The sequence below is a fragment of the Podarcis gaigeae genome, assembly GCF_964106915.1.
Source record: "Podarcis gaigeae genome assembly, chromosome: 8".
Lineage (NCBI taxonomy): Eukaryota > Metazoa > Chordata > Lepidosauria > Squamata > Lacertidae > Podarcis > Podarcis gaigeae.
The window spans coordinates 50,339,575-50,364,054 of NC_139684.1; the positions used below are offsets into that span (position 1 = coordinate 50,339,575).

Genomic DNA, 24,480 nt, shown 5'->3' on the forward strand with positions numbered 1-24,480 from the left:
TCCAGATGGTGGGCAATATTTGCAGGCAGCAAGTGGAATAAGAGCCACTTCTGATCCTGCCCACCAAGTCTAATGTATTTCCTGGTCTTTCCTGAGTGTGTCTGAAATTTGTTCATGATCAGATTATAAAGGTGCACTTGGGGCAATTGCGCATGACCACAAGGATCCACAGACTTAAAGCTTTCTGTTTGTTTGTTTTTTAAAAGAAGTATCTAGTCCTCCTAGAAAGAAAGTTAAGCAGCAAATTGTGCAGGGAAGCTTTTAATGTTTAACAGACTATTGTATTTTAATATTTTGTTGGAAGCCGCCCAGAGTGGCCGGGAAAACCCAGCCAGATGGGCGGGGTATAAATAATATATTATTATTATTATTATTATTATTATTATTATTATTATTATTATTTGTTAAGTTGTGGGTGAACATATCAGATGACACAGCGATTCTTCAAACAGCTCTTGTTTATTCAGAGGCCAGAACAGAACTGAACTGAAGGGTTCAGCCAGCCTGCTTATATAGAGCTCCACTAGATCGTAACTGTAACAACTTTCTGTAACTATCCAATCACTGAACGTCACTTTCGATCCCTTATTTGCATATGTGGACCTGAACTATCTACAGTATCCCCCTGCTGGCCCAGGGTGAGAACTTCAGTACATAACATTGTTATTATTATTATTATTATTGATTATCTGTTGAGATGACCCACCTTGGCTGCTCCCACCCCTTAGAGATGTTAACCAGTGAGTGAAATCAGACCTACAATGGTTGAGCGAGTTGTTTGGACACCAAACAACAGGAATCTCTTAGGTCCTAAGGAACTGCTGTTTCAGCTCTTTGTGGCTTAGATTAATACTAACAGATCCAACGTTTTCATACTATTCCCTCAGAAATGTGGGTGTGCACACCTTGTCTCCTCTGTATCTTGGGGGGGGGTGTCACATAGAAGTAACTAGAGGGGGTGGTGCTCACAGTAGTCACTGAAGAATCTGAATGCAGATTTGGCTCTTGTTTAGAGGTTCCCCACCCTTAAATTAAAATAAAACTGCTGGACCTAAGTCAGACATTTGATCCTTTATATGTTACTGCCTTTCTAAAATTTTCAGCCAAGTGTTTTTTTAAAAAGCAATGTTGTTCAGAGAATTTAAGCCCTGTGCTTCATACCAACGTGCAGGTGGTTGTTTTTAATAATAAATAAAAATAAATAATGATTATTAATTTATTTATTGCCTTCTGTACAATCGTCACAGCATTTGAAAACACAAAAACATATGTTTAAAACATAACGAAAACCCTTCAAAACAGACACTAATGGCAAAGATCCATTTATGCAGTTGGGAAAAGCCTGTTAGAAGAAAAATATCTTTCTGTTTCCAGAAAGTGAAGAAGGTAGGCTCCTGCTGTAATTTGACAGGAATGGTATTTCACAGACTAGGGGCAGCCACACTGAAAGCCCTGCTCTGAGTTACTGTGGAGTAGGCATCTGAGATGTTTGGAACTTGCAGGAGAAAATGTGGAAAGTGCCAAGTTTTGTCCATGAGACTAACTGGGGTGGGAAGTTATCATCCTTCCAGATGATGTTGGACTCCATCAGCCCCAGCCAACATAGCCAATGGACAAAGATAATGGGATCTGTAGTCTAGTAACCCCTGGAGGGTCAGAGGTCCTGGAACCAAAGGTACGTATACACAGGTTCTGATCCAACTGAAGTTAATCAGGATGATTGGCAGTATAATGTACACAAGTCCCATTGAGTTCCATTAAGCTCACTCCCAAGCAAGTGGGAATTACATTACAGCCCAGGCCGCTCTGAGAGCATGTAGACGAGGGCTTTAGCTTTCAAAATGCTCTAGTGAATCCAAAAACGAGCAGTCACAGAATTGCTCATTATAATAATTTCAAATGTATATATTATACAGCAAAACTCTTCACAACTATTATGTCACATGTGATATTTACAAACAATTTTCCAGCATTTTATAGGATCCATGAATCTAAATCTCCTCTCCCTCAGCAGCTGTCCCTCATTTGTTTTGGTGAAACTGCTGGATATTGATCTGGTTTTGGATTTATTTAACGATTTACTGCCCTAAAAAACAAAACATTTTTTTCACTCAGCATGCTTGAGACAGCAAACAACTAAAACAAGCCGAAATGAAAAAGCAAAACAAAAAAACAGCATACTACTAGAAAGAGAAAGAGAGAGAGGTCATTAATCTCGGAGGTCAAAAGCCTGTCAGAAGAGGAAAGTCCTGAAATAGTGGTGAAAAGTCATCAATGTAGGGATCGACAAGCCTCTCTATGGAAGGAATTCCTATATTTTGGTATGGTAGCGTTGCCGTATTTCAAAAAGTGAAAATTTGAACAGAAATGTTGTTGAGCTTGCCATACGTCCAGATTTTCCTGGACATTTAAGCAATTTCCACCCAGACACTGTTTCCGAGGGCCAACTGCCAGCTATGTCCAGGAAATTCCGGGCTTATGGCAACCCTACAGTATGGCTATCAAACAGGCCTCCTCCAACATCTCAGCCTTTCTCTCTGGGCAGAACAACCACATACATTTAAAGCACATGTCTCCCCCCCCAAAGAATCCTGGGAACTGTCATTTCCTCTCACAAAACTACATTTAAGAAACTACAGTTCCCAGGTTTATTTGGGGCAAGCCATGTGCTTTAAATGTATACAGGGTTTGCTTTAGATGTATATGGTGCGGCCAATCTGCCCCAAATTTCTCATCCCTCCACTCTTCCTCCATATAGTGGTACCTCGGGTTACAGACGCTTCAGGTTACAGACGCTTCAGGTTACAGACTCCACTAACCCAGAAATAGTACTTTGCTTCAGGATAAGAACAGAAATCGTGCTCCGGTGGCACGGCGGCAGCGGGAGGCCCCATTAGCTAAAGTGGTGCTTCAGGTTAAGAACAGGTTCAGGTTAAGAACAGACTTCCAGAATGAATTAAGTTCTGAACCTGAGGTACCACTGTATTTCTAAACCAGTTTGTAGTTTTCTTTAAAAAGAAAAATAAAGTCCTTGTGAAAATGTAACAGTGATTTAGCACAAAAGTATGGATAGTTATGGATGCCTGTGTTTTGAATTGCATATTGTTTTGGAAAGTGTGCGTTAGGCAGGTTTGCCTATAAACGTGAACTGCACTGAATGTCTCCCACATTGCTAGCAGTGACCCTCCAGGTGATGTGGGGCTCTCAGCTCCCTTCAGCCCCAGCCAATGCAGGCAAGGGTCAGTAAGGATGGGAGCTGCCGTCCCACAGCATCTGGTTCCCTGCCCCAAACTTAACACCTGCTGCATTTGCAGGTGGTGTTTGCTGAAACCTGGTATCCAGCACAAATATTGAAGGCAAAGGAGTCTTGTCCTTGTATTTCACCTGACTGCCCTTCGTGTGCAGAGACAGCCTCTTCTCTTCATTCACGGAAATGAAGAAGGCACAGTGGGGCCCCCACAAAGCAGCATCTACATGTGTCACGCTTCACATTGTATCTTCCAAACACGCATGCCGGGTTGTTGCACCACTGCCTGAGATGATGATCTCAATTTAGCATTGCATACACCGCAATTGTGAGTATGAGGCTATATGGCTGCTGCCCTCCCCAATGCAGTCCATGGGAATTGGTCGCCAGCTTAGATGGGGGTTTTAGTTCTGTGTGACAGGAATGATCAACTTTTTCAGGAGGAATTTCCACTTCGCTCACACCCTCTGGCAAGTTCTCATTACGCACCTAGAAGTATTCAAACACAATGATAAATCAGAAAGCGAGACCTTTGCATCAACTATAAACATATGAAGCTGCCTTATTCTGTTGACCCATCGGATATGCGGACGGCATCCAGAGTAGGGCTGTTGAATTTAATGGCCACAACTCATTTAAGCCCATCAATTTCAGTGGGTCTACTTTTAGTAGAACTTAGTTGGCGACAATTCAGGCCAGGACTCCTCCAGATGTTGCTGGTCTGTGGCCAGGGATGATGAGACCAGTAGTTTAGCCACATCTGGCAGGCCAAAGGTTCCCCAGTCCTGATTTAGGCTTTGCATAAACTGTCTAATGATGTTTCCTTGGGTTGACAGTGGTTTACCAGTGGGAAGTCTGGTGATGCCAGTAGCTGGGACCTTCTGTGAACAAAGCACCCTTATATAGCAGCCTGGCGATGTTAGCTGAGGCTGCTCGAAGTTGTTATTCAAGACTTAAAGGACCCCTGGACGGTTAAGTCCAGTCAAAGGTGACTATGGGGTACGGCACTCATCTTGCTTCAGGCCGAGGGAGCCGGCATTTGCCCACAGACAGTCATGTGGCCAGCATGATTAAACCACTTCTGGTGCAACGGAACACCGTGACAGAAGCCAGAGCACACAGAAGCACTGTTTACCTTCCTGCCACAGCGGGACCTAATTACAGTGGTGCCCCGCAAGACGAATGCCTCGCTAAACGAAAAACCCGCAAGACGAAAGGGTTTTCCGATTTTTTTAGCGGCTTCGCAAGACGAATTTCCCTATGGGCTTGCTTCGCAAGACAAAAGCCCATAGGGAAATCTCCGGGGACAGTGGGGAAGCGCAGCGCGCCTTCTCCTCTGTTCCCGGACCTGTCCTAAGGCTTGCGGTGGGAGGTCCGGGAACAGAGGGGAAGGCGCGAAGGGCTTCTCCTCTGTTCCCGGGGCTTGCGGTGGGAGGAGGGTTTTTCCTCCCCACCACCAACATTCAGAACAGCATTCTGAATGTTGGCGGTGGGGAGGAAAGCCCTCCTCCCACTGCAAGCCTTCAGGACAGGTCCGGGAACAGAGGGGAAGGTGCGCAGCGCTTCTCCTCTGTTCCCGGGGCTTGCGGTGGGAGGAGGGTTTTTCCTCCCCACCGCCAACATTCAGAACAGCATTCTGAATGTTGGCGGTGGGGAGGAAAGCCCTCCTCCCACCGCAAGCCTTCAGGACAGGTCCGGGAACAGAGGGGAAGGTGCGCAGCCTGCTGCCCCGCGCGAGGGGCGCTCTTAAGCAGAGCGCCCCTCGCGCGGGGCCAACATTCGCCGCTTGGAGAGCCCTGCGGGGAAGTCCTGCAGGGCTCCCCAAGCTGCGAATGTCTACCCCTCGCGCGGGGCAGCAGGCTGCTATCCGCAGCTTGGAGAGCCCTCTGGACCTCTTCTGAAGGCGGGTGGGGGGCAAAATTCTTTGTCCCCCCTGCCTGCCTTCCCGGGGGATTTTAAAATGCTGGCGGGCGGCAGCGCTGCCGCCCGCCAGCATTTTAAGATCGCCCCGGACAGCGGAGAAGTCCTCCGCTGTCCTGGGGTTTTTAAAATGCTGGCGAGCGGCAGCGAAGGCTTCGCTGCCGCCTGCCAGCATTTTAAAATCGCCCCAGGACAGCGGAGAAGTCTCCGCTGTCCCGGGAAGGGGGGGGAAAGCAAAGACATTCGCCCCCCCCCGTCGGCCTTCAGAAGAGGTCGGGGGACAGACTGTCCCCAAACCTGGTCTGAAGGCGGTTTCCATAGGAACGCATTGATTGATTTTCAATGCATTCCTATGGGAAACCGTGCTTCGCAAGACGAAAAACTCGCAAGACGAAAAGACTTGCGGAACGAATTAATTTCGTCTTGCGAGGCACCACTGTATCTACTTGCACTGGTGTGCTTTTGAACTGCTAGGTTGACAGGAGCTGGGACAGAGCAACTATTGGAGGGCACCTGATTGGGGAAGGCTGCTACATACAAATAGTGAACTCATGCTCTAAATTCTGGTCCTTATCTGGGAAAAGAAACAGCACCACACCCAGGAGAAAAGTATCATCAGACCTGGGGGGACTCCAAGATTTACAGAATTACAATTTCAAAACAAAAAACCCTCTAATATGTAGAGACATAAACAAACAAACAAAGTTGAACATGCTTAGTGGATCCAGACTGCTGTCTAATCATTGTGGGATGGGGGAGAAAGAAAATGGAGTCGGGTGGAGAGTTTAAACTCTGCTACTCTCCTGCTGGAGAGTGAATTTAGCCCCAAGTTGTGAATCCAGGCACCCAGCTGATACTTTTTTATTATTTACCCCACACATGTGGGTCACAGGGATTATATTTTCCTCCCACACTAAGTGATGCCCATTTTTAGGCTGGCCTGCTTTCCCCCCCAGGGACACCTGACTAGCTGTTTATTGGAGGCTGAGTACTGACCTAAAACAGTCTTAAATTTGATCCAGCAATGAAATGTTTCTGTTTTTAGTCTCACATTTCAAATTTGCTTGGTAATCTCAACTCTTAGATCAGGGAACATCTAGAAGACCCAGGTTCCTTATCTCGGACCTAGAGGATTTCTTTCCCTCCCTTGGGGAAATGTAATGCCAGTTAAAAGGGGAAAACAAACATTAGCAGTACTTTTTCCACCTCCCGGAAAACACGAAGAACGTTCTCTCTCAAAACACCCTTCAGTTCTTCTTCACTCCAGCCTCTCCTCAACAGCTCCTCGATCAAGGCTGGATATTTAGAGACATCTTCTAGTCCTTCAGGGAATCTGTTAGCAAAGAAAGCTCACACTGAGGTATGGAACAAACAAAATGTATATTGGATGGCATTTTCCCCCCTAGAGAGGGAACTTAATAAGTTCCCGAGTTCAGTTAACCGTGCAGCTAACTCCTGAGGGGATATACATCTTTTTTGTGCTAAATCAGATTCAAGAATCCGACTGAGGAAGCCTTGCTGACATCCAATCATTTCCTCCACTTGCACTGTGTGATGTAATTCCTTTCACAGAATGAGAAGGCTATGAAAACTGTGGGATATCTAAATTGTTTTCAGGGATTTAATCCCAGTCAAGTTTGGAATGCCCCTCCTGAGTGGGATGCAACCATTTTCATAGGTTTTTTTGTTCTACATAGAGTCCTTACGCTCTGGAAGTTGAAGCACATGTTACATGCAATACATGTATTCCATAATGTACAGAGGTTGGACAAGCAGTTAGAATTTAGGAAACTAGAAAGCTACCTTCTACAGAGCCAGACCGTGGTCAATCTAGCTTGGTCCATCTACACTGACTGGCAACAGCTCTTTGGGCAGAGAACATTGCCTGCAAGACCTGGAGATATTGAGGATTGAAACTGGGACATTCTGCATGCAAAGCAGATTCTCTACCAGTGAGCTACAGCTCTTGAATCTTTGGTGACAGGACAATATCCTATAACATTCCTGAGGATAGCAGGTTAGAGGATATCAGGTCAAATGGTAGGGCTGGCCCTGAACACTTAGTCGGTGGTCTGATTCAACCTGTCTTGCATTGCCTCACGCAAAGGGTTGCCAACTATTTTACACATGTGGGAACATGCAGATTTTTGACTGACTGTCACAGGCACCATCACCTCTGTGTACTTCTCCTGCTCCTAGATCATCCACCCATAGAGTGACAGAAAGAAGGTGTACATGCTCACACACGAACACCCTGCTTTCCCAATACATCTGGGTAAAAGTTGGATCCAGTAGAAGTAAGCTGAGAGCATAGAGCTGAAACAGGAAGTGGGGAACAGTGTTATTCTTCCAACTTCCTCCATCAGCTCGATGTACTTTTCAAAGGATAATAATAATAATAATAATTAATAATAATAATAATAATAATTTTTATTTATATCCCGCCCTACCCAGCCGAAGCCGGGCTCAGGGTGGCTAACAACAACAAAATAATACAACATTCTAAAATCATTTCATTAAAATTAATTCAACTCAAATTGATGGCAACCATTAGGCTAAAGTTCTGTGAAGATTGCCAAAGGAGGGAGTCAGGCTGTGCCCTGACCAAAGGCCTGGTGGAACAGCTCTGTCTTGCAGGCCCTGCGGAAAGATGTCAAGTCCCGCAGGGCCCTAGTCTCTTGTGACAGAGCGTTCCACGAGATTGGAGCCACAGCCGAAAAAGCCCTGGCTCTAGTTGAGGCCAGCCTAACCTCTCTGTGGCCTGGGACCTTCAGGATGTTTTTGTTTGAAGACCGTAAGTTCCTCTGTGGGACATATCAGGAGAGGCGGTCCCGTAGGGATGAAAAGGTAACTAACCTCACCACCTGAAGACTGGGGGTGGCTGCAGTGCACCTTGAGGAACATCTCAAGGGTACCATTCTTATGCTGTAAACCACCCTGTGATCTTTGGATGAAGGGTAGTTTATAAATTTAATCAATAATGATGGTGACCCCTGGTCCTCACCATTGGCTACCAACAGTGGAGGTGGAGAAACACAAGACACGATGATGTCAAGAGGACATGGGGTGATTCTACACTGTGGGGGAATTCCAAGGATGCCATTTAAAACAGCATCCCACTGTAGTGCTGAATATTGTTTTCACGACAATGAAAAAAGGTTACTAACCGAACTAATCCATCATAGTCACCGCCAATTCCTATTGAATGTGAACCTGCAATTTCCTTTATGTGGTCAAAGTGATCTAGATCATTTAAAGGAGACAACAATGACAATAGTTGTCAGAGCAGAAGTACATGTCGGGGGGAAATGCACAGCCATTTATGACGTCTGATAGAAACACAACATGTCCAACTGTGGGCAAATTCAGTTGCAGGTTGGGCCACTGAAGTATGTGCAATTCACCCTGAGGTTCAAACTACACATTACATGATTCTCCATGGTTTTTTTTTTCACCCTTTGCATTTTAAAGACCAAGATCAGCTTGGTAAGTCTTGAAAGTGAGGCCTCTCTGTCTGGCCCTTTGAGCTTTTTCCAGGCCACACCCATCACTGATCCTGCTTTACCAGAGAATGATGAGAAAACTGAGTGGGGCAGGTGTGGGATTCTCTGCTGTCAAGGGACATCTTACAGACAGCTAACCAAAAGGTAACATAAAACATATCAGATCTACTTGATGTTTTGCAATTTGAATGTTTACCTCAAAACTACACACTAGAACATTTTGTTCTTAGTTGCAGAAATGCCACAACTGATTAAATGAACAAAAACATTTGTACAGATTTTAGGTTATTTTCTTAGTAACATTATTCATTATGATGATTTTTCACAGAGGCTTGACCTCTGGGGAACAGAGAGGTCAGAACAGACTGAAGGAAGGCAGCTGCTACAGTAATGCAAGCTCAGAGCTGGAAATAAAATTTTTCAAGGCAGCTGACCTGATATTTATTTATTTCCCTGGTCACTGACCTTGGGATAATAAGACCTGGGTTCAATATTACCTCCAATTACATATACAATGGGCAAACCATTTGAACCGTGCTGAAAAAGAAAATGCCATGTGCTTGGAGTAGTAGTTATGTGAGTGCTAGAAGGATTACAAGTGGGAGCTGCAACAAAAGGTTGCAGCATGGAGTGCTGTCCAGCTATGCTCTCTTCCAGGAACCTCCAGTCCACCCCACTCTCTACTACGCTCCAACAGATACTGAACATACTCAGTGAAAGAGGGCTTTCATTAAAACCACAAAAGGTTTAGCTTCCCCTAACCAGTCACCACACTTTTTTTAGTGGTGGTGGTATTTCATTGCAATTGTAGCTGTAGCTGTGGAGGAAAAGGTTCAGCTTCCCTTTCGTCTGTTCTGCAGCCCTGATGGAAACCACCCTCATGCACCTAAAAAGGTACCCTTTTATAGCTCCTAATCACACCATTAAGTAAGGTCTAGTTTGTTCCGTAGGATGGGTATCTACCTTGAATAAGCACACCTGCAGTCTTTGTGTGTGGCAGAATGACACAGGTTGCATTCACATGGCAATTTATTCCATTTTCACAACTTTCCCCTGAAGTTCAGTATTCTGTTTGAGCTTTCACAGAATGTAAAAGCCACTTCTGGAACTACAATGGACTGTGGTGCAAGCTTAGTGCTCATTTCTGTGTTGTTTGCTTCCAGAAATATTCCATTTGCAAATAACATGGAAATGAGGGTAAACTTGTGCTATATTCCACTCTAGTTCTGGAAAGTAGTGTAATATTACTAATAGAGCGATATATAGAAAGCTGCTTCTGCTAACCTGCAACAGTTGAAATGCTCACTGTTTGGCTACCACAGGCCAAGAATTTGGTTGGGAATGTCACCATCACAATCCCACGATTCCTTTTCTAAAACAAAGGAAGAGGAAATGAAGCAAGTCAGATACAAGTAGACTGGTACCATCAATAATGATATGGATGTTGGCAGCTAGAACACCAATGACAATAGAATCACATCTAAAAGTAAAGGCTGAGGTGGGGAGGAAAAAACTCTCAGAAAAGAATATAAAGTCAAACTCAGGTTTGATGTGGGAAGACACCAGGGCTAGATCTAGATTGATCTTCTAAACATTATTAAATATAACATTCTATAACATTTAATGGCAGTTTCCCTTTGCTCTGCAGCACCCCCCGGTGTCACATTTTAATAACACATTTTTAATGTTATAAACCACAAGTGTAGATACAGAATATACAAGTTAAACAACTGAAGGTGTTCCTGTATTAGACTGATTAGGTCTGGGCTACCTCAGGGACCACCAGATCCCTTATATCCTAGCTTGGTCACTGAGATCATATGCAGAAGCCTTATTGGTCATTCCCTGAGTTGGTGAGGCTCATTGGACAACAAGAAATAGAGGTTTTCATGTCATTGGCCAGGACAGGAGGGGCTGATCCCACGAAAACCCACTCTTTAATGCTGAAGCACAACAAATGGCAATTTGGGTTTTCAATGGATTTCCATTTGCTCTGATTCAGCTTTAAAGAGTGGGTTTTTGTGGGGGAAACACCAAAGCAAAAGAGAAAGAAAGAGAGAGTGCTCAGACACGGAGCTTTAAATCTCAGACCATGAAGTAAAGCGCAGAGGAATGGTGAGTTTGGATAAGCCCTAAGTCTCACTCACCAGATCCAGCAGGATATCATCTGGAACATTTCTTGAATGGTTGCAGATTGAGAAGGCGGATGAATGGCTGAAAATGACCGGCGCTTTGGAGATACGAAGAGCTGCCCTTGCTGTTGCGTCAGACGTGTGAGATAAGTCCACCATCATCCCCAGTCGATTCATCTCCTTCACCACTTCCTAGCACAATATAGGCGCTGTGGGTTATGCTACTCTGACATGATCTAAGAACATAAGCAGAGCCTGGCTGCTGTATCAGGACAAAGGCCCACCAAACCTAGCATCCTGTTCCCACAGTGGCCAATCCGATACCTCTGGGAAGCCCACAAGCAGAATCTGAGTGCAACAACACTCTCCCCCCTCAATGCTGAGCGCAGTGTGGTTCCCCTTGGGGCGTACAATTTACAAAGGCATTTACAAAGGCATTGTGATATTGGCAGCTTTATTTTTGAATTTGCCTTTTCTGCAGAGTATGTACATTTCAAAGACATTCAGGTGCATATCAGCCAGCAATTTGCTAATTTTCACTTCACCAATGCTTACTTTGCCGAAAGTGCTCAGGCCCTTAGTGTCGGGATAAAATTCATGTTCTTGCTTTGCTGAGGTTTCTGCCCTGCAGGGGAACAAAGATGGTGAGGGATGCTTAAGAAGAAACTTAAGCCTGTCAAGGAAATATTTCAAACTCTGAAGTGGAACAGCATTACAAACACACAGAGAGACAGATGTAATCGCATCTAGAACACTGAATTTTTCGGGGATGTTGTCAAAAATTGGCTGCCATGGGGTGAGTGGCATGAAACAGAATTGTTGCTGTGGGGTCGTGACATAACACAAAATAGCTGCCACATCCAAGACAGCAGAAAAGATTCAGGTGGGGAAGGAACAGGCACACTCCTCATGAGCCACTTAAAGGGGGGGGGGAGGCACTTCTATGAGCTCTTTGCACCTCTCCTCTGGTCAGAACAGATGGGATCTTGGGTGCCCAATCCAGGCATCCCATGACAAGTGAGCATGTTTAAGGGGGCGTGCTCAGTGTAAGGGGAGGCTGAGCCAGTGCAATCAAGAACTGAGCAGGAAGAGCAAAGGGTATTGTGGAGTTTTGAGGGAATATTTACTTAGGCCTTTCACGGGTGCCACAGAAGGGATGCTGGGCATCCCAAAATGGCACATTGGCAACCCCTGAAATAGATTAATTTATTACTTATTTAAACCAGTGTTTATTTAAAGAACGCAGGAAAACATAAACAATGCTCCTTTTTATTTCCACAACAGCCCTATGAAGTAGGTTAAACTGAGAAACAGCTAAGCAGGGAATTGAATTCCTCTCTCTTCACTCTAAATCCAACCGTCCTTCAACTCAAGGCCTGCCCTCCCATGAGGCATGGTGAGGCAGTCACCTCAGGTGGCAGGCTGGGGACAACTGGGAGGGATGGCAGATTCGTGCCCTGAGGAGCACACCACTCACTGTCTCCTGTGCTTGTCACCCGCAGCCGCCACTGCCTGCTCCTCTCTGGCCTCCTTCAGTATGCTGGGACTCCGCTGGGCCACCTCCAGTCACCTCAAGTGGCTGCAGGTGCCATTTTCAGTTTTGGATCAAGGAGCAAAACTTCCTGAGCCACCCCTGCTTCAACGTCACTGCTTATTCCTTCCACCTAGCACTGACTGGCTGTGACTCTCCAGGGTTTCCATACAGAAGCCTTTTCCAACCCAACCTGGAGATGCCAGGGATCAAATTTGTGACCTTCTGTATGTAAAGTGGATGTTGAACAAGTGAGCTACAGCCTTCCCCTGGTCCTTCGTTTAGCAGACTGACCTACTGACACATGTATTTTCTCAGTACAGGAATAAATACATTGCAGTATCTTAACCAACGTTGGCAAATCCCAGAGAAACAGCCCCTCTCTGAAGGAACACTTGTTTGTAGTTTACCAGGGAGTGTTGCAGTTATGGGTCAGCGTCATGTACCGAACGCCCAGCTCGTAGAACATCCTCAGGGTCGCGAGGCTGCTGTCGATGGAGTGACCCCCTTCGATGCCAATCAAGCATGCTATCTTTTTGCTGTCAGTGCTGGCAATGCCTGGATTTCGATCAGAAAGACAGATCCGAATTTCTAAAAGGACATCAATGCATAGCAACACAGTTGTGCAACTACCGGTAGATTTACAGCATGTAGGAATGAAGAATTTTGTTTTCGCTTGGTTTCTTGTTTCTCCAGTCTTAAGTTAAGTTCCTCACATTTCCACATTGGTTTTGGGGTTGTTGTTCTTTTAAGTTCTCATTAAGATTCATTAGCACTCTTGTGTGAATTTTTCCTACTATACACCATTTAATATGACATTTCCTCTGATATACACATTTTTGCAAGGCAATTTTCCCCAATATAGTGCATTTCTGCATGTCATTTTCACTAATATATACACATTTATATGCATGGTTTACTATATGCATTTTGGCACACATTACATGGCTGGAGAACTGAATTGCAAAATTCAGAAAAGTGGGATGTTTGTATTTGATTTGCATATTGTTATGAAAAATGTGAATTAGGTAAGTTCACCTTTTAATGTAAGCAGAATCGAATTTCTCTCCCATCCCTAACAGATTTTCATGTTTTTACTGTTAGCAATGCCTGCATTAGGAAGGCAAAATAATAGCTACCCCACTGCCAGCCCAAAACAGCTACTAAACATGCCTGCCCTCCTCATATTTAGTGCTCCAAACCTGCCTCTGGCATCCCCTGCTTCCATGTGAGGATGGAGTATCTGAAGGGGCTGTGGATAAGATAATATGCTAATGTGAAAACTGTGTCACTCATTTCTGGATCTAGCATATGATTTTTGGCTGATGTACATGGGATATTTTTCTGCCTGAGTAGGGCCAGCCCAATATATTTTTCTACCTGAGGCATAACAGCAGGTAGAGTCCCTGCCACACACACCAATGTGCCTTTTACCAAAGCCCAGCCATGTTATTTGGCATTTGAGGAAGAAAATCCTACAAGCAGCTTTCTTCCTCCTCCCAGCAGTAAAAATACGATAATAGATTCAATAGCTGGCTATTTGCTCCCCTTTCAGGTTATCAAAAATTAGCTACCTAAGGAGACCATCTCACTCTAGCGAATGCAGGACACGTTACCTTGAGAAGATGTCACCAGCTCAAATTCTTCATAGTCTTTGCACATCCGCTTGACAACATCGATCTGTTCCAACGTCAAGCGGACAGCGTCTTTGTTCTGTGCACTACAGAGAACATACACGGACCAAAACTGGAAGAAAGTTGACAAAATGCAGCTTTAAAACAGAATTTCAGGTGTATACGGTATATGCCTGTTTGGCACAACTATAGGTACACACAATGGATGCTCGGTTGATATGCCGTTGACCCAAATGCCTTCAAAGGAGCTGATGGGTGCCGAGAAGGGATCCCTTTGAAGTCCATCGGTAGGAGGGGTATGGATTCAAACTGTAACTGCAATTGAACATTTTCCCCTCCATAACCCAACCCTATAGAAAATACCCATATAATAGATGGCATGCTCACAGGCCTTATTTATCATGTTTTTAATATTCTGTTGGGAGTCACCCAGAGTGGCTGGGAAAACCCAGCTAGATGGGCGGGGTATAAATATAGTATTATTATTATTATTATTATTAGGATCCATCCTATACCCCTCCTTGCTATATTTTTCCTCTTTCACCTCTTACATCAACAACAATTCACTTCCCACACTCTTTTATACCAGCGATTGTGTAGAATCAGCTGATGAGTTCAATCCTGCATTTTGCAGGGTTTGGGTACACACCGAACACCTACCTGAGCACCAACATGGCCCATTTGGAGCTTCCGGATGTTTGTGTCTGTTTTGTTGAGTGTTCTCAAGTCAGTCTTGCTCAGCTTGTTCTGGTAGAACCATCTCAGCTTCAGGGGCAGGTCGTTGTGTCTGCGCGATAAGAAGACAGGACATTTTAGTCTATTACTGCTTTCTAAAAGGTACGTCTCTATCTGCTATCGCTGTGGGAGCTAATGAAAGAGGATGGACTGTAAGGCACTCTTTGAATTACTTAGTTCACACACGTGTATTTCTGTCACAGAACTTGTGGTGTGCCTCCCTCCCTCTCTTGACCCCAATGACCTGGACTTTCAGCCCACAGACGTTTGGCCCCATCATGGCAGCATTTTGCCACAGTACACTTGATATTGAAATGGCGCAGGTCAATGAGACTCATATTCTCAATTTTAGGGGCCGGGGGCGGGGATTGTATAAAGGAAACATGGCTGCCCCCATGTTTAAACAGGCATATTAATAGTCTCATGCACTATATGCTCTGGGAGGCTGGGTTTTCTTTCTTTCTTTTTAATGTAAAAGGAAGAGATAAGGCAATGTGGAACAGCCCCTGTACTACCTTGTGAAGGGACCCATAGGACTGCAAGTTATAAGGAGGACTCATGATCTGATTTGGCTCATGTACAGACTGGAATCAAATTAGGTGTGTCTGCTTTGAAATTCGAGTTGGGCAGATTCCTTCCTCATTGCTGCCTGGCAGAGGCAGTTTGCAACACAACCAGGAATGTAATTCCAGAGGCAGGCAAGAATGACTGAATATTTGCAAGCTCTGTTTGTTCGTATTCAATAAAAGAATTATATTGAATCAGAAGAATACTGTATTAACAGGGGTGGAGATCCTCAGGATCAGGGGCCAAATCCAGCCTTCCAGGCCTCTCTATCTGCCTCTTGGGACTCTCCCCAGGTCAAAACCCACCCCCAAGTCACACTCTTTCACATCAGGCTGTCTTTTTGCCATGCCAGAAGAGGCTTTTGAATTCTGATAATGGTTTTTACTTTCATGGATGGAGAGAGAGAGAGAAAGAGAGAGAGAGAAAGAAAGAAAGAAAGAAAGAAAGAAAGAAAGAAAGAAAGAAAGAAAGAAGCAAGCTAGCTTTCTATACAAAAGCTATCTTTACATTCATTGCTCTGTCTACTTTTGTCTCTGGCCCCACCAGTAACTGGCATACAACCACAGAAAGCTAAAAAAAAGTTTCCACATCCTTGCTATATCAGAATATAGCCCAGCTCACACCACAGTGATGCTTTCATAGTTCTGAAAACAAGGAATTCCACCTACCCATCGATTAATGGGACTTGCTTCATTAGGTCATGAGCCTTCTTTCTTAAGTCTGCCTCAGCTCTGGATCCCAAAATGTCAGCAAGCAGCAGGAGCAGCAGCCACAGAAGCATCTTCCACAGATCCCTCTTTGGACCCGAAAGCATGTTTACCGAATGGCAACGTTCACGTGGCACCTTGAATAAAGAGCAGCACCAAGCTGTTGAGTTTGTGGAGGTTCCTCAGGCAATGGCTTCCAAACACAGATGATGCTCTGCGTTTTGTTGGCTGGCCACTGAAGGAGGGGTGGAGAGAGGAAGAGTTTTAATTACAGATGAGAACCTTGCAACCTCACTTTCAGAAAACAACGTCTGTAAGCTGGCTCTCCAGCAGAAAATGATTAATAGTGTTTTAACCCAGAAGAGATGTATTTAGCTTCACATTCCATGGACGTGACAGGGGTTGACTCCCACATGGATGAAACACACACTCAACGTCCTCCTTGAGGGCATTTAAGGACAGCCTTGATCCTTTCTCTGCCAAGACAGAATGAGTTCCAGGCCATGACTGGTTTTTGACATCATGCATGTGATATATGTGGCACCAGAAGAAAAGGCTCTCCATACATTTGAACAAGTCCTCACATGTCTTTTGCACCCTCACCCACAGAGACGGTTCTCAAGTAAGGCAAAAGGTTTCAACAGGTTATATTAGTTGGGCTGAAAATAATTTACTTTTACAAATGCCTCGTGGCATACATTCTGCACTTGAAGGTAATCAATATTTTCATGTGGCACCAGCATCTACACCACGGACCTTCCTGTCCATTGATATTAGTCAGCTTTTCTTTATTATCTATTTTATAACATGACTCCAACACTGTCCAGTAAGGATCCTATTGCCCTGACTGAAGAGTCAGACCTGGAGTTCATGGGAGCTCCCTCCCCTTAGATCAGACAAGTCAAAACTGTTTTAAAGATTGATGAAGCTGTAACTGTAACTGCATAAAGAGTTAGTAAGAAATAACAGAGAACGAACAACACATGCAAGCATTTCTCATATGTCTAGGATTCCCAGGGCCTTCTTGCTTTTCTCTTGCTCCTACTTAGTTGCTCCGATTCCAAATCTCAGCCTCATGGAATGCAAATAGTACTTTCAGAGAGGTGATTTTAAAAACAAACGTAGCAGGGATAGAAAGAGTTAAGCTGTCCCTGTCCACCCCTCAGTGTCACAATATTGCTCAAACTTTTCCAGAATTGCTGTTTGCATAGCAAAAAAACAAGAGGGGCACTTGACGATGTTGAAGGATTCTGACTAGCACTTTTTGATCTCATATATGGATGCAAATGTAGGCATCTTTTGATTCCTGTACTTCTCTGAATTTTGCAATACAGTTCTCAGTCTATTATTCATTTGTCAGTCTGATAACCACCTTTTGCTTGTAATGCCCCAGGGAGATTGACACAGATAAATCCCATAACGTCAAAACTGAAATTATTCATCGCTGTCATAGGGCTCATCCACATTTCTGTGGTCTTAAGAGGATATACTAAAGAGATTCAAATATGCTGAGAGATCAAAGTCTGGAGATAGATCCACCACCACCACAATTCACTAAAATATACCCAAATTACTGCTGAATGCAGTCTTGGCTTTATAAACACATATGAAACACCAATGCACATATACATACTCTTTGGAGAAAGGGAAGGTGGATGAGTCATGCCAGAGACCTGTGGCCTTGAGCTGTTTCAAAAGGCCTATCACAGCTTGCATCCTAACACTGAACAGAAATAAGATGTGGGGGAAGGGCAACTCGAAACACAGACCAAGCAGTTTGTGCCATTTCACACATATTCCCAAATTACACATTCCTCATCCTCTGACACTGCTGCAATGGCCCTGCAGTTTTGGGAGCCCAATCTGTCATCATACCGTTTCTGCAATATAGCACCATCTGTCAGCGACCAAGTGAACTGCTTTGTGATGGCAGACCTACGGCTGTATTATATTGCAGGGACGTTTACTGACACCTTTCACAGGCAGAATAGGAGGTACTGGTGGGCGCATTAGTACCCAAAGTCACTACAGTGGTGACTCTGGCCTAATGAGCTTTTGCGGTCTCAAGACTACCTCTGACACCGTAAGAAATCTGTTAGTGTGACAAGCATGTTGTTTTTGCTGCTGCAAGAGACAAATGTGACTATCCCTGTGAGAAGTTTAAAATGGCATCCTTAAAAGGCAAAACTGGGACAGCAATTTATCAGGGACCAATAACCCAAATAGGGATTTCCCCCGGAAAATAGGCTCACTGGAATGTATGATCATAACAGAGTTGCAGACATTTCAGTTTCTCAGCCGCATGCTGTGAGAACAGCTGAGAATTTATAGCAATATGTTTCCAGGCTGACTTGAAGTCGTTTCTCTCTCTCCTCCCACCTCACAATGCACCATCTCACTTCATAACTGCCTAGCCACCTCTGCTTTTCATTTCTGCCAGCATTCAGGCCTTTCAGCCTATCCCAAAACATTACACCTCTCCTCTCTCTCCCTCCTCTATAAAACCACTAATTGAAGAATCTTCTGTACACTGCCAAAATAGGTTGTGTGGATGTAGCTATGTATGGGGAGAAGCCTTCATAGCTGAGTGGCAGAGTATCTGCTATGCATGCAGGAGACCTCAGAATCCTTCCCTGGCCTCTGTGGTGAGAAGGACCAAGTGGCACTTGATGTTCAACATCTGTGAGTCACTACCTGTCAAAACAGACACTATTGGGCTGGTGTAAGGTTCTGGTGTAAGGTAGCTTCTTCTGTGCTTATTGCTGCCTCAGCGCAATAAGGTTTAGTGGGCATACTACTGATGCCACTTTATTTTAGCTATTTTGGATGATTTATATTCGACCTACTACCCAAGGTAGGATTGCACTACATTAAAATGCAATGAAATGGACAATAGCAGGACTCCCCAATCTGGTGCCCACTTTGGTGTGTTACATTGGGCCCAATTCATGGCCTGAACAGAACCAGGGGCCATGCACAGCCCTAATTCACACTTTTTGAACCAATACTTGAACTGAAACACAATTACCCTTCAAAATTCACACAACTCCTCATTTTGCTGTGTAGTTCAAACAAACATTGTGTACAAAAATATGTATATTAGTAGGGAAATGCAGACACTGCAGACCCTCCAAGTGTCCCTATTTTCCAGGGACATCCCTGATTTAGAGAAGCCGTCCTGGTTTCTGTTTTGATCCCGGAATGTCCCACTTTTCCTTAGGATGTCCCTGTTTTCATTGAAGAAATGTTGGAGGGTATGGAATTATCTGACCCCCCAAGCTGTCTAAAGGCAATCCTGTATAGGGAAGGTTTTTTTAAAAAAATGTTTCATTATGTTTTCATATGTTGGAAGCTGCTCAGAGTGGCTGGGGCAACCCAGTAAGATGTGTGGGGTATAAATAGTAAAACTATCATTATGGAATGGGACGTCCCTATTTTCATCAGAGAATTGTTGGAGGGTATGACATTGTACATCCTATCACATCAACGTATTCTGAAACATTTAGCTGTGTGATTTTCGAAGGACAGTGAATTTCAAAGAATAGTTGTGTTTCAGTTCACATATTGATGCAAGAAGTGCAAATTAGGTAATTTTTTCATTAATGCAATCACAATCAAGTATCTTCCCCATCTGTGTTTTGGAACTATAAAGGCCAACAAGCCTCCCAACCTCTCTATTTTTTCAGGGTTTGTTTTTTTCTCCTGCCATCATTTACAGACTCTAGAGAGCTCCATGTAGAGATGATGATTTTTAGAGTAGGCAGGCAATCCATAAAAATGCCTGACCTATTTTACTGGTGCACATTCTAAAAGGGCTTTCAAGTTTATATTTTCACCCACTGTGGGTAGGAAGTACTCACAATCTCTACTACATTTTTTCTTTCTGTCTTGTAAAAAAGAAATGAGGAGGCAAATGACTGCCAACCTTCTGGGAATGGCAGCTTGGTCTTCTCCCTTAGAATTAAATAAGCTCTAGAGACAGTTTACAGCAGTTGCTCAGAAGTCTGTGGCAGACAAAAGAGACCACTTACATTAAGTGTAGTCATTGCAGAAGTCTGATGACCCAAGTTGCAGCAGATCCATTCTCTGTAGTTTCAGAGCAATTTGGACAGGACCGAATATCCTCACTCTCTGAGATTTCTCGGCAATTGTTCCCAACTGTGCTCTTCACCGGAACTTCTGTGTCCGTGTCATTATCTATGAATGCCAGCTCTCCCTTCCCCAGCAGAAACCCATAACGCAGAGAAAAAACAACAATCCACCCAATTTTAGATTGCCTGACAGTCTTAACCCCGCCAAACTCCAACAATAAATGGCCAAGTAATTTTAGAACGCAGGACAAGTCTGCTAGATCAGGCAAGTGGCCTGTCTAGTTCAGCATCCTGCTGTCACAGTGGCTGACCAGATGCATGTGGGAAGCCTGAAAGCAGAACCTGAGCACAACAGCACTCTGCCCACCTGTGGTTCCCGGCAACTGGTATTCAGAGGCATAATGCCTTCATAGTGGAGGTAAAGCATGACCAGCCTAGCTAGCAGTCACTGAAAGCTTTGTCCTCCATGAATTAGCCTAATCCTCTTCCATAGCATCCAAATGGGTAGCCATTACTGCCTCCTGTGGGAGTGAGTTCCATAGTTAAATTATGAGCTGTGTGAAGAAGTACTTCCTTTTATCTGTCCCAAATCTTCCAACATCCCCCTTCCTTGGATACCTGAGATCTGGTGTTACGACGGAAGGAGAAAAACTTTCTTCATGCTTTGCATAATTTTGTGAATTTCTATCATGTCACATCGGGGGGTGGGACTGAATGCACAGCACTTCTGCCAGAAGCAGTGCATGATATGAGGACAGCTGGCAGGAGAAAGATTAACAAGTTGTTGCTCAACTTGCTTAATATCAGGTCTCTCACCCTTATTACATCCACACAGGGAGGGAAAGATAATAAAGCTTCTGGCAATGAAATAGGATGTTGGACTATCATGAAAACTTAAAAGAGAGCCAGTTGTGTTTAGCTAGCTGGACTAGGGTTGCATCCGTGCCATACATTTAAAGCACTCTCGTTAACAGTTACAGCTTCCCCGAAGAATCTGGAGAACTGTAGTTTGTTAACAGTGCTGGCCTCACAGAGATACAGTTCACTGGGCCCTTAACAAACTGCAGTTCCCTGGATTCTCTATGACTTTTCAAATTAATATTTTTATTAATTTTACGATAGATATGCAGTAATAAAGTGAAGAGAAAATGTGAATACTGTAGAAAGAAAAATATTATGAAGGGAAGGGAAAGCGCAGATAATTACATTAATGTAAATAAGGAGGTTATTATCTGCCACGTTGTCTTTCCAAAAATGTATAAACATTGGTCAGTACATTTGCTTTGGTAATTATTCTGTTGTTTTTTTCTATTATATGGTTGTTTTATCTGCAAGGCTGTTTCCCACACAATTCTTTAGCAATTGTGTAGTTGTTGGAGTATTGTTTACATTTCCAAGATTGGGCAATATAAAGTTTTGCTGTCATCAGCAGAGTTTGTATTTGTTGAAGGTCTACGTGCAAACTGGAACATTCCAAGAAGCATTTTTAAAGGATTTTCGGGTAAAAACATATCCTGTAATTCCCTGTGCTGTTTTCAACATTATTGTACAAAACGTTTTCCCTTTGCTACAGTTCCAGGAATTACGTATAAAATCTGCTTTCATTCTTCTAGATCTGTATCAGTAGATCCCTGTGCTGTAAACTTTGTTCAGTCTCTAGATTCTCTTTGGTTACAGCACTGGTAATGGCTTAGTATCCTCCACCACAGCTGAAAACAGTAGGTTAGCTTAGGGCAGTGGTCCCCAAACTTGAACCACACTGATTTTTTAAAAATAAGAAATACATTGGGGGGGGGGGACAACTTCTAGCAGTGCTTGATTGATAACATAGGACACAACTACTTTATAATATGAACATGGGACACCCAGAAAGTATAAAATAATGCAGCTACATAAGAACACGAATAATTCCCAAAATATAATTAGAAACAAGTCTCTTACATGTGTACCTTCAGTATATATACCAACTGAATGAGAAGTGTGAGCTTGCTTTTGCTGGGTAATCTCATTTCTCTTAGGTCTAATTTGAGACAAACAAACTCGCAACTCCTCATCAACACAAATGAAATATTTAAATGTTTCCTTGATGGTACTTGAATCTTCCTGCCTTGGGGGATATGGGACATGTTATGTGGCACACACAACACTGTCCTCAAACACCTTAAAGCTGTTTCCCACCACCTATCATCCACTATCTGCCTAATGGCAGTGCCAGCCCTGAAAACTCAAACTGAAGTCTCAAATCTGTGGGCTATGATGCTCCTCAGCATCACTGGGGCAATGATGCAAGATGAGGTGCCATAGCAGAGAACTCCCTGCGAAACTCCCTCAGGGGCAGGAGAACACAGGCTACAGCTATATACCAAAGCAGACGAGGCTGCTCAGAAAACAAACAGACAGACAGACAAAAAAACCTAACCTGAAAAACCTAATTGTCATATACACAACTCATCTCTAGAGTCCCTAGACAGAATCTCAATTTAGGAATAGGGGAGAAAGTCAATTCAGCATGCATTTAAAGGCAAACCTACCCAACTCACACTTCTCAAAACATAGTGTGAACCAAAACACAGCCGTACTTTGAAATCCACACTTCTCTGAATTTTGCATTGCAGTTTCCAAAGTAAATAATTCATGTACTAGTGTAAATTGTGTGTGAGAGAGTGCACACACACGTATATGTAAGTAACATTTTTACTATCTATTGTATTAGGGGAGTTGGTTTGCAAAAATGTGTCTCTTAGACAAAATTGCATAGAAACGTGCCTGTTAGGAGAAATCTGAAACTGTCACACATGTATAGTCCTATCCTTTGAAGCCAGACGGAGCAAACCAGGTTCTTGGTGCCCTTCCACCCATCAAGCGGAAACAAGTTGCATTACCGTGTAGCAAGTACAAACAATTACAATCATACAGCAGAACCCATCATTGGCAACCAAACCACCATAAAGTGAAATGGCAGCTTTGAAAAACAAAACATGCTATTTGGGTTTTATTGACCTTACTTTTCCCACTGTCTGGAAAGCATGAAGAATTTCTCTTTCAAAGTGCCCTTCAGTTCTTCCTAACTCCAGCCTCTTCTCAGCAAATCCTGGATCAAGACTGGATATTGAGAAACATCCTCCAGTCCTCTAGTCTAGGGTGTCTGTTGGGGGGGAAAACACCTCATGATGAGTCACCACAAAACTCATTACTTCTTGTGTCCAGTAATTGTGTACGCGGATCCTCCTTGCAGTAAAGCAAGGGCTGAATGCTTGGAAACTGCTGAGGGGTTTATAATGGGTTTCTAGAATTCAGAGTCACACTGGCTTCCAGTAGTTTCCGACAGTTTGGTGCATGGTTTTCTTTCTCCCCAGAGATAACAAAGCACAGAGAACTGAAGTGCACCGGCTGGCAGCAAAACAGTTTCAGCAACTCTGGCATGGTAAAAGCTGCTTAGTGAAAATCTCACACATTGTAGTTCAGATGAAAATAGGTTTTACTTTTCTGGCAGAGTTCCCAGGCCTCAAAAGCCATATAAGGCTAAAATGAGTGCACTTAAAAGAGGAAGTGGGAGGGTAAGAGAAGAACAAACCATTCCTACTATGGAGATTTGGTGATAGGCGAAGCATCCAGGGGTAATTTCTACCACCGGCACCTTATCAGCGGGATAATTTTTTACTGACAATATTGTCTAGAAACGACAACACACGCAATGCACTGATAGTCACTGACAGCCTTATCCTCTGCAAATGTGTCTAATCCCTCTTTACCGCCATCCAAGTTAGGGGCCATCCCTCTTGTGGGAGTGAATTCCTCAGTTTAACTATGTGCTGAGTGAAAACAAGTGCTCTTTTTTTTTTTGTCTGTCCTAAATCTTCCAACATTCAGCTTCATTGGATGTCCACAAGTTATGACAGAGGCAGACAATTTTTCCTCTAGCCTCTTTCTCCACCCTATACATTATTTTATACGAGATTATCATGTCCCCTCTTACTTGTCTTTTCTCTAAACTGAAAAACCCCAGATAACTTTCCTCAAAGGGGAGGCTGCTCCATCCCCTTCAATCTTTCTCGTTGCCCTTTTCCGAATCACGTCCAGGGTTGCCAGATTTCAGCTTTTGCTTTTCGGATTGAGACCCAGAGCTCATCCACACTTCCTCTTGCTCCAGGCCTAGAAAGCAGAAGTCCAAGCGGTTTTCCATTTGATCCATACATTCTAGGCATAGGTCAGAGCGGTTTTCCCATTGCCCTGCTCCTTTCCCAGGTTAAACTGGCTCTTTAGTGCTATATCAGAGCAAACAACAATCCAGAGAAAACCTGAATTGCCTATTATTATTACCCCACCCATCTGGCTGGGTTTCCCCAGCCACTCTGGGTGGCTTACAACAGATCTAAAAACATAATAAAAACATCAATTTTTAAAAACTTCCCT

The 24,480-nt window shown here is 43.8% G+C and overlaps 1 protein-coding gene across 4 annotated transcripts; it reads right to left on the reverse strand.

The window, feature by feature from the left end:
* Nucleotides 1-1,207: 1,207 nt before the first annotated feature.
* LOC310849603 (dipeptidase 2-like) lies at nt 1,208-23,332 on the reverse strand. Of its 4 annotated transcripts, none has more exons than XM_083749966.1 (11): nt 23,068-23,332; nt 15,938-16,211; nt 14,628-14,754; nt 13,950-14,079; nt 12,744-12,891; nt 11,358-11,427; nt 10,818-10,994; nt 9,955-10,042; nt 8,335-8,410; nt 6,365-6,500; nt 1,208-3,736 (listed from the first exon to the last, which is right to left on the reverse strand). In XM_083749966.1, the coding sequence occupies exons 2-11, from the start codon at nt 16,081-16,083 to the stop codon at nt 3,548-3,550; spliced, it is 1,287 nt and encodes a 428-aa protein (XP_083606092.1). In that variant the 5' UTR covers nt 16,084-16,211; nt 23,068-23,332; the 3' UTR covers nt 1,208-3,547. The 4 variants fall into 4 exon arrangements, with proteins under 4 accessions (XP_083606092.1, XP_083606090.1, XP_083606091.1 ...); XM_083749964.1 differs by having other exon boundaries at nt 15,938-16,113; nt 23,073-23,331; XM_083749965.1 differs by lacking the exon at nt 23,068-23,332 and adding an exon at nt 20,008-20,749.
* Nucleotides 23,333-24,480: the final 1,148 nt, after the last annotated feature.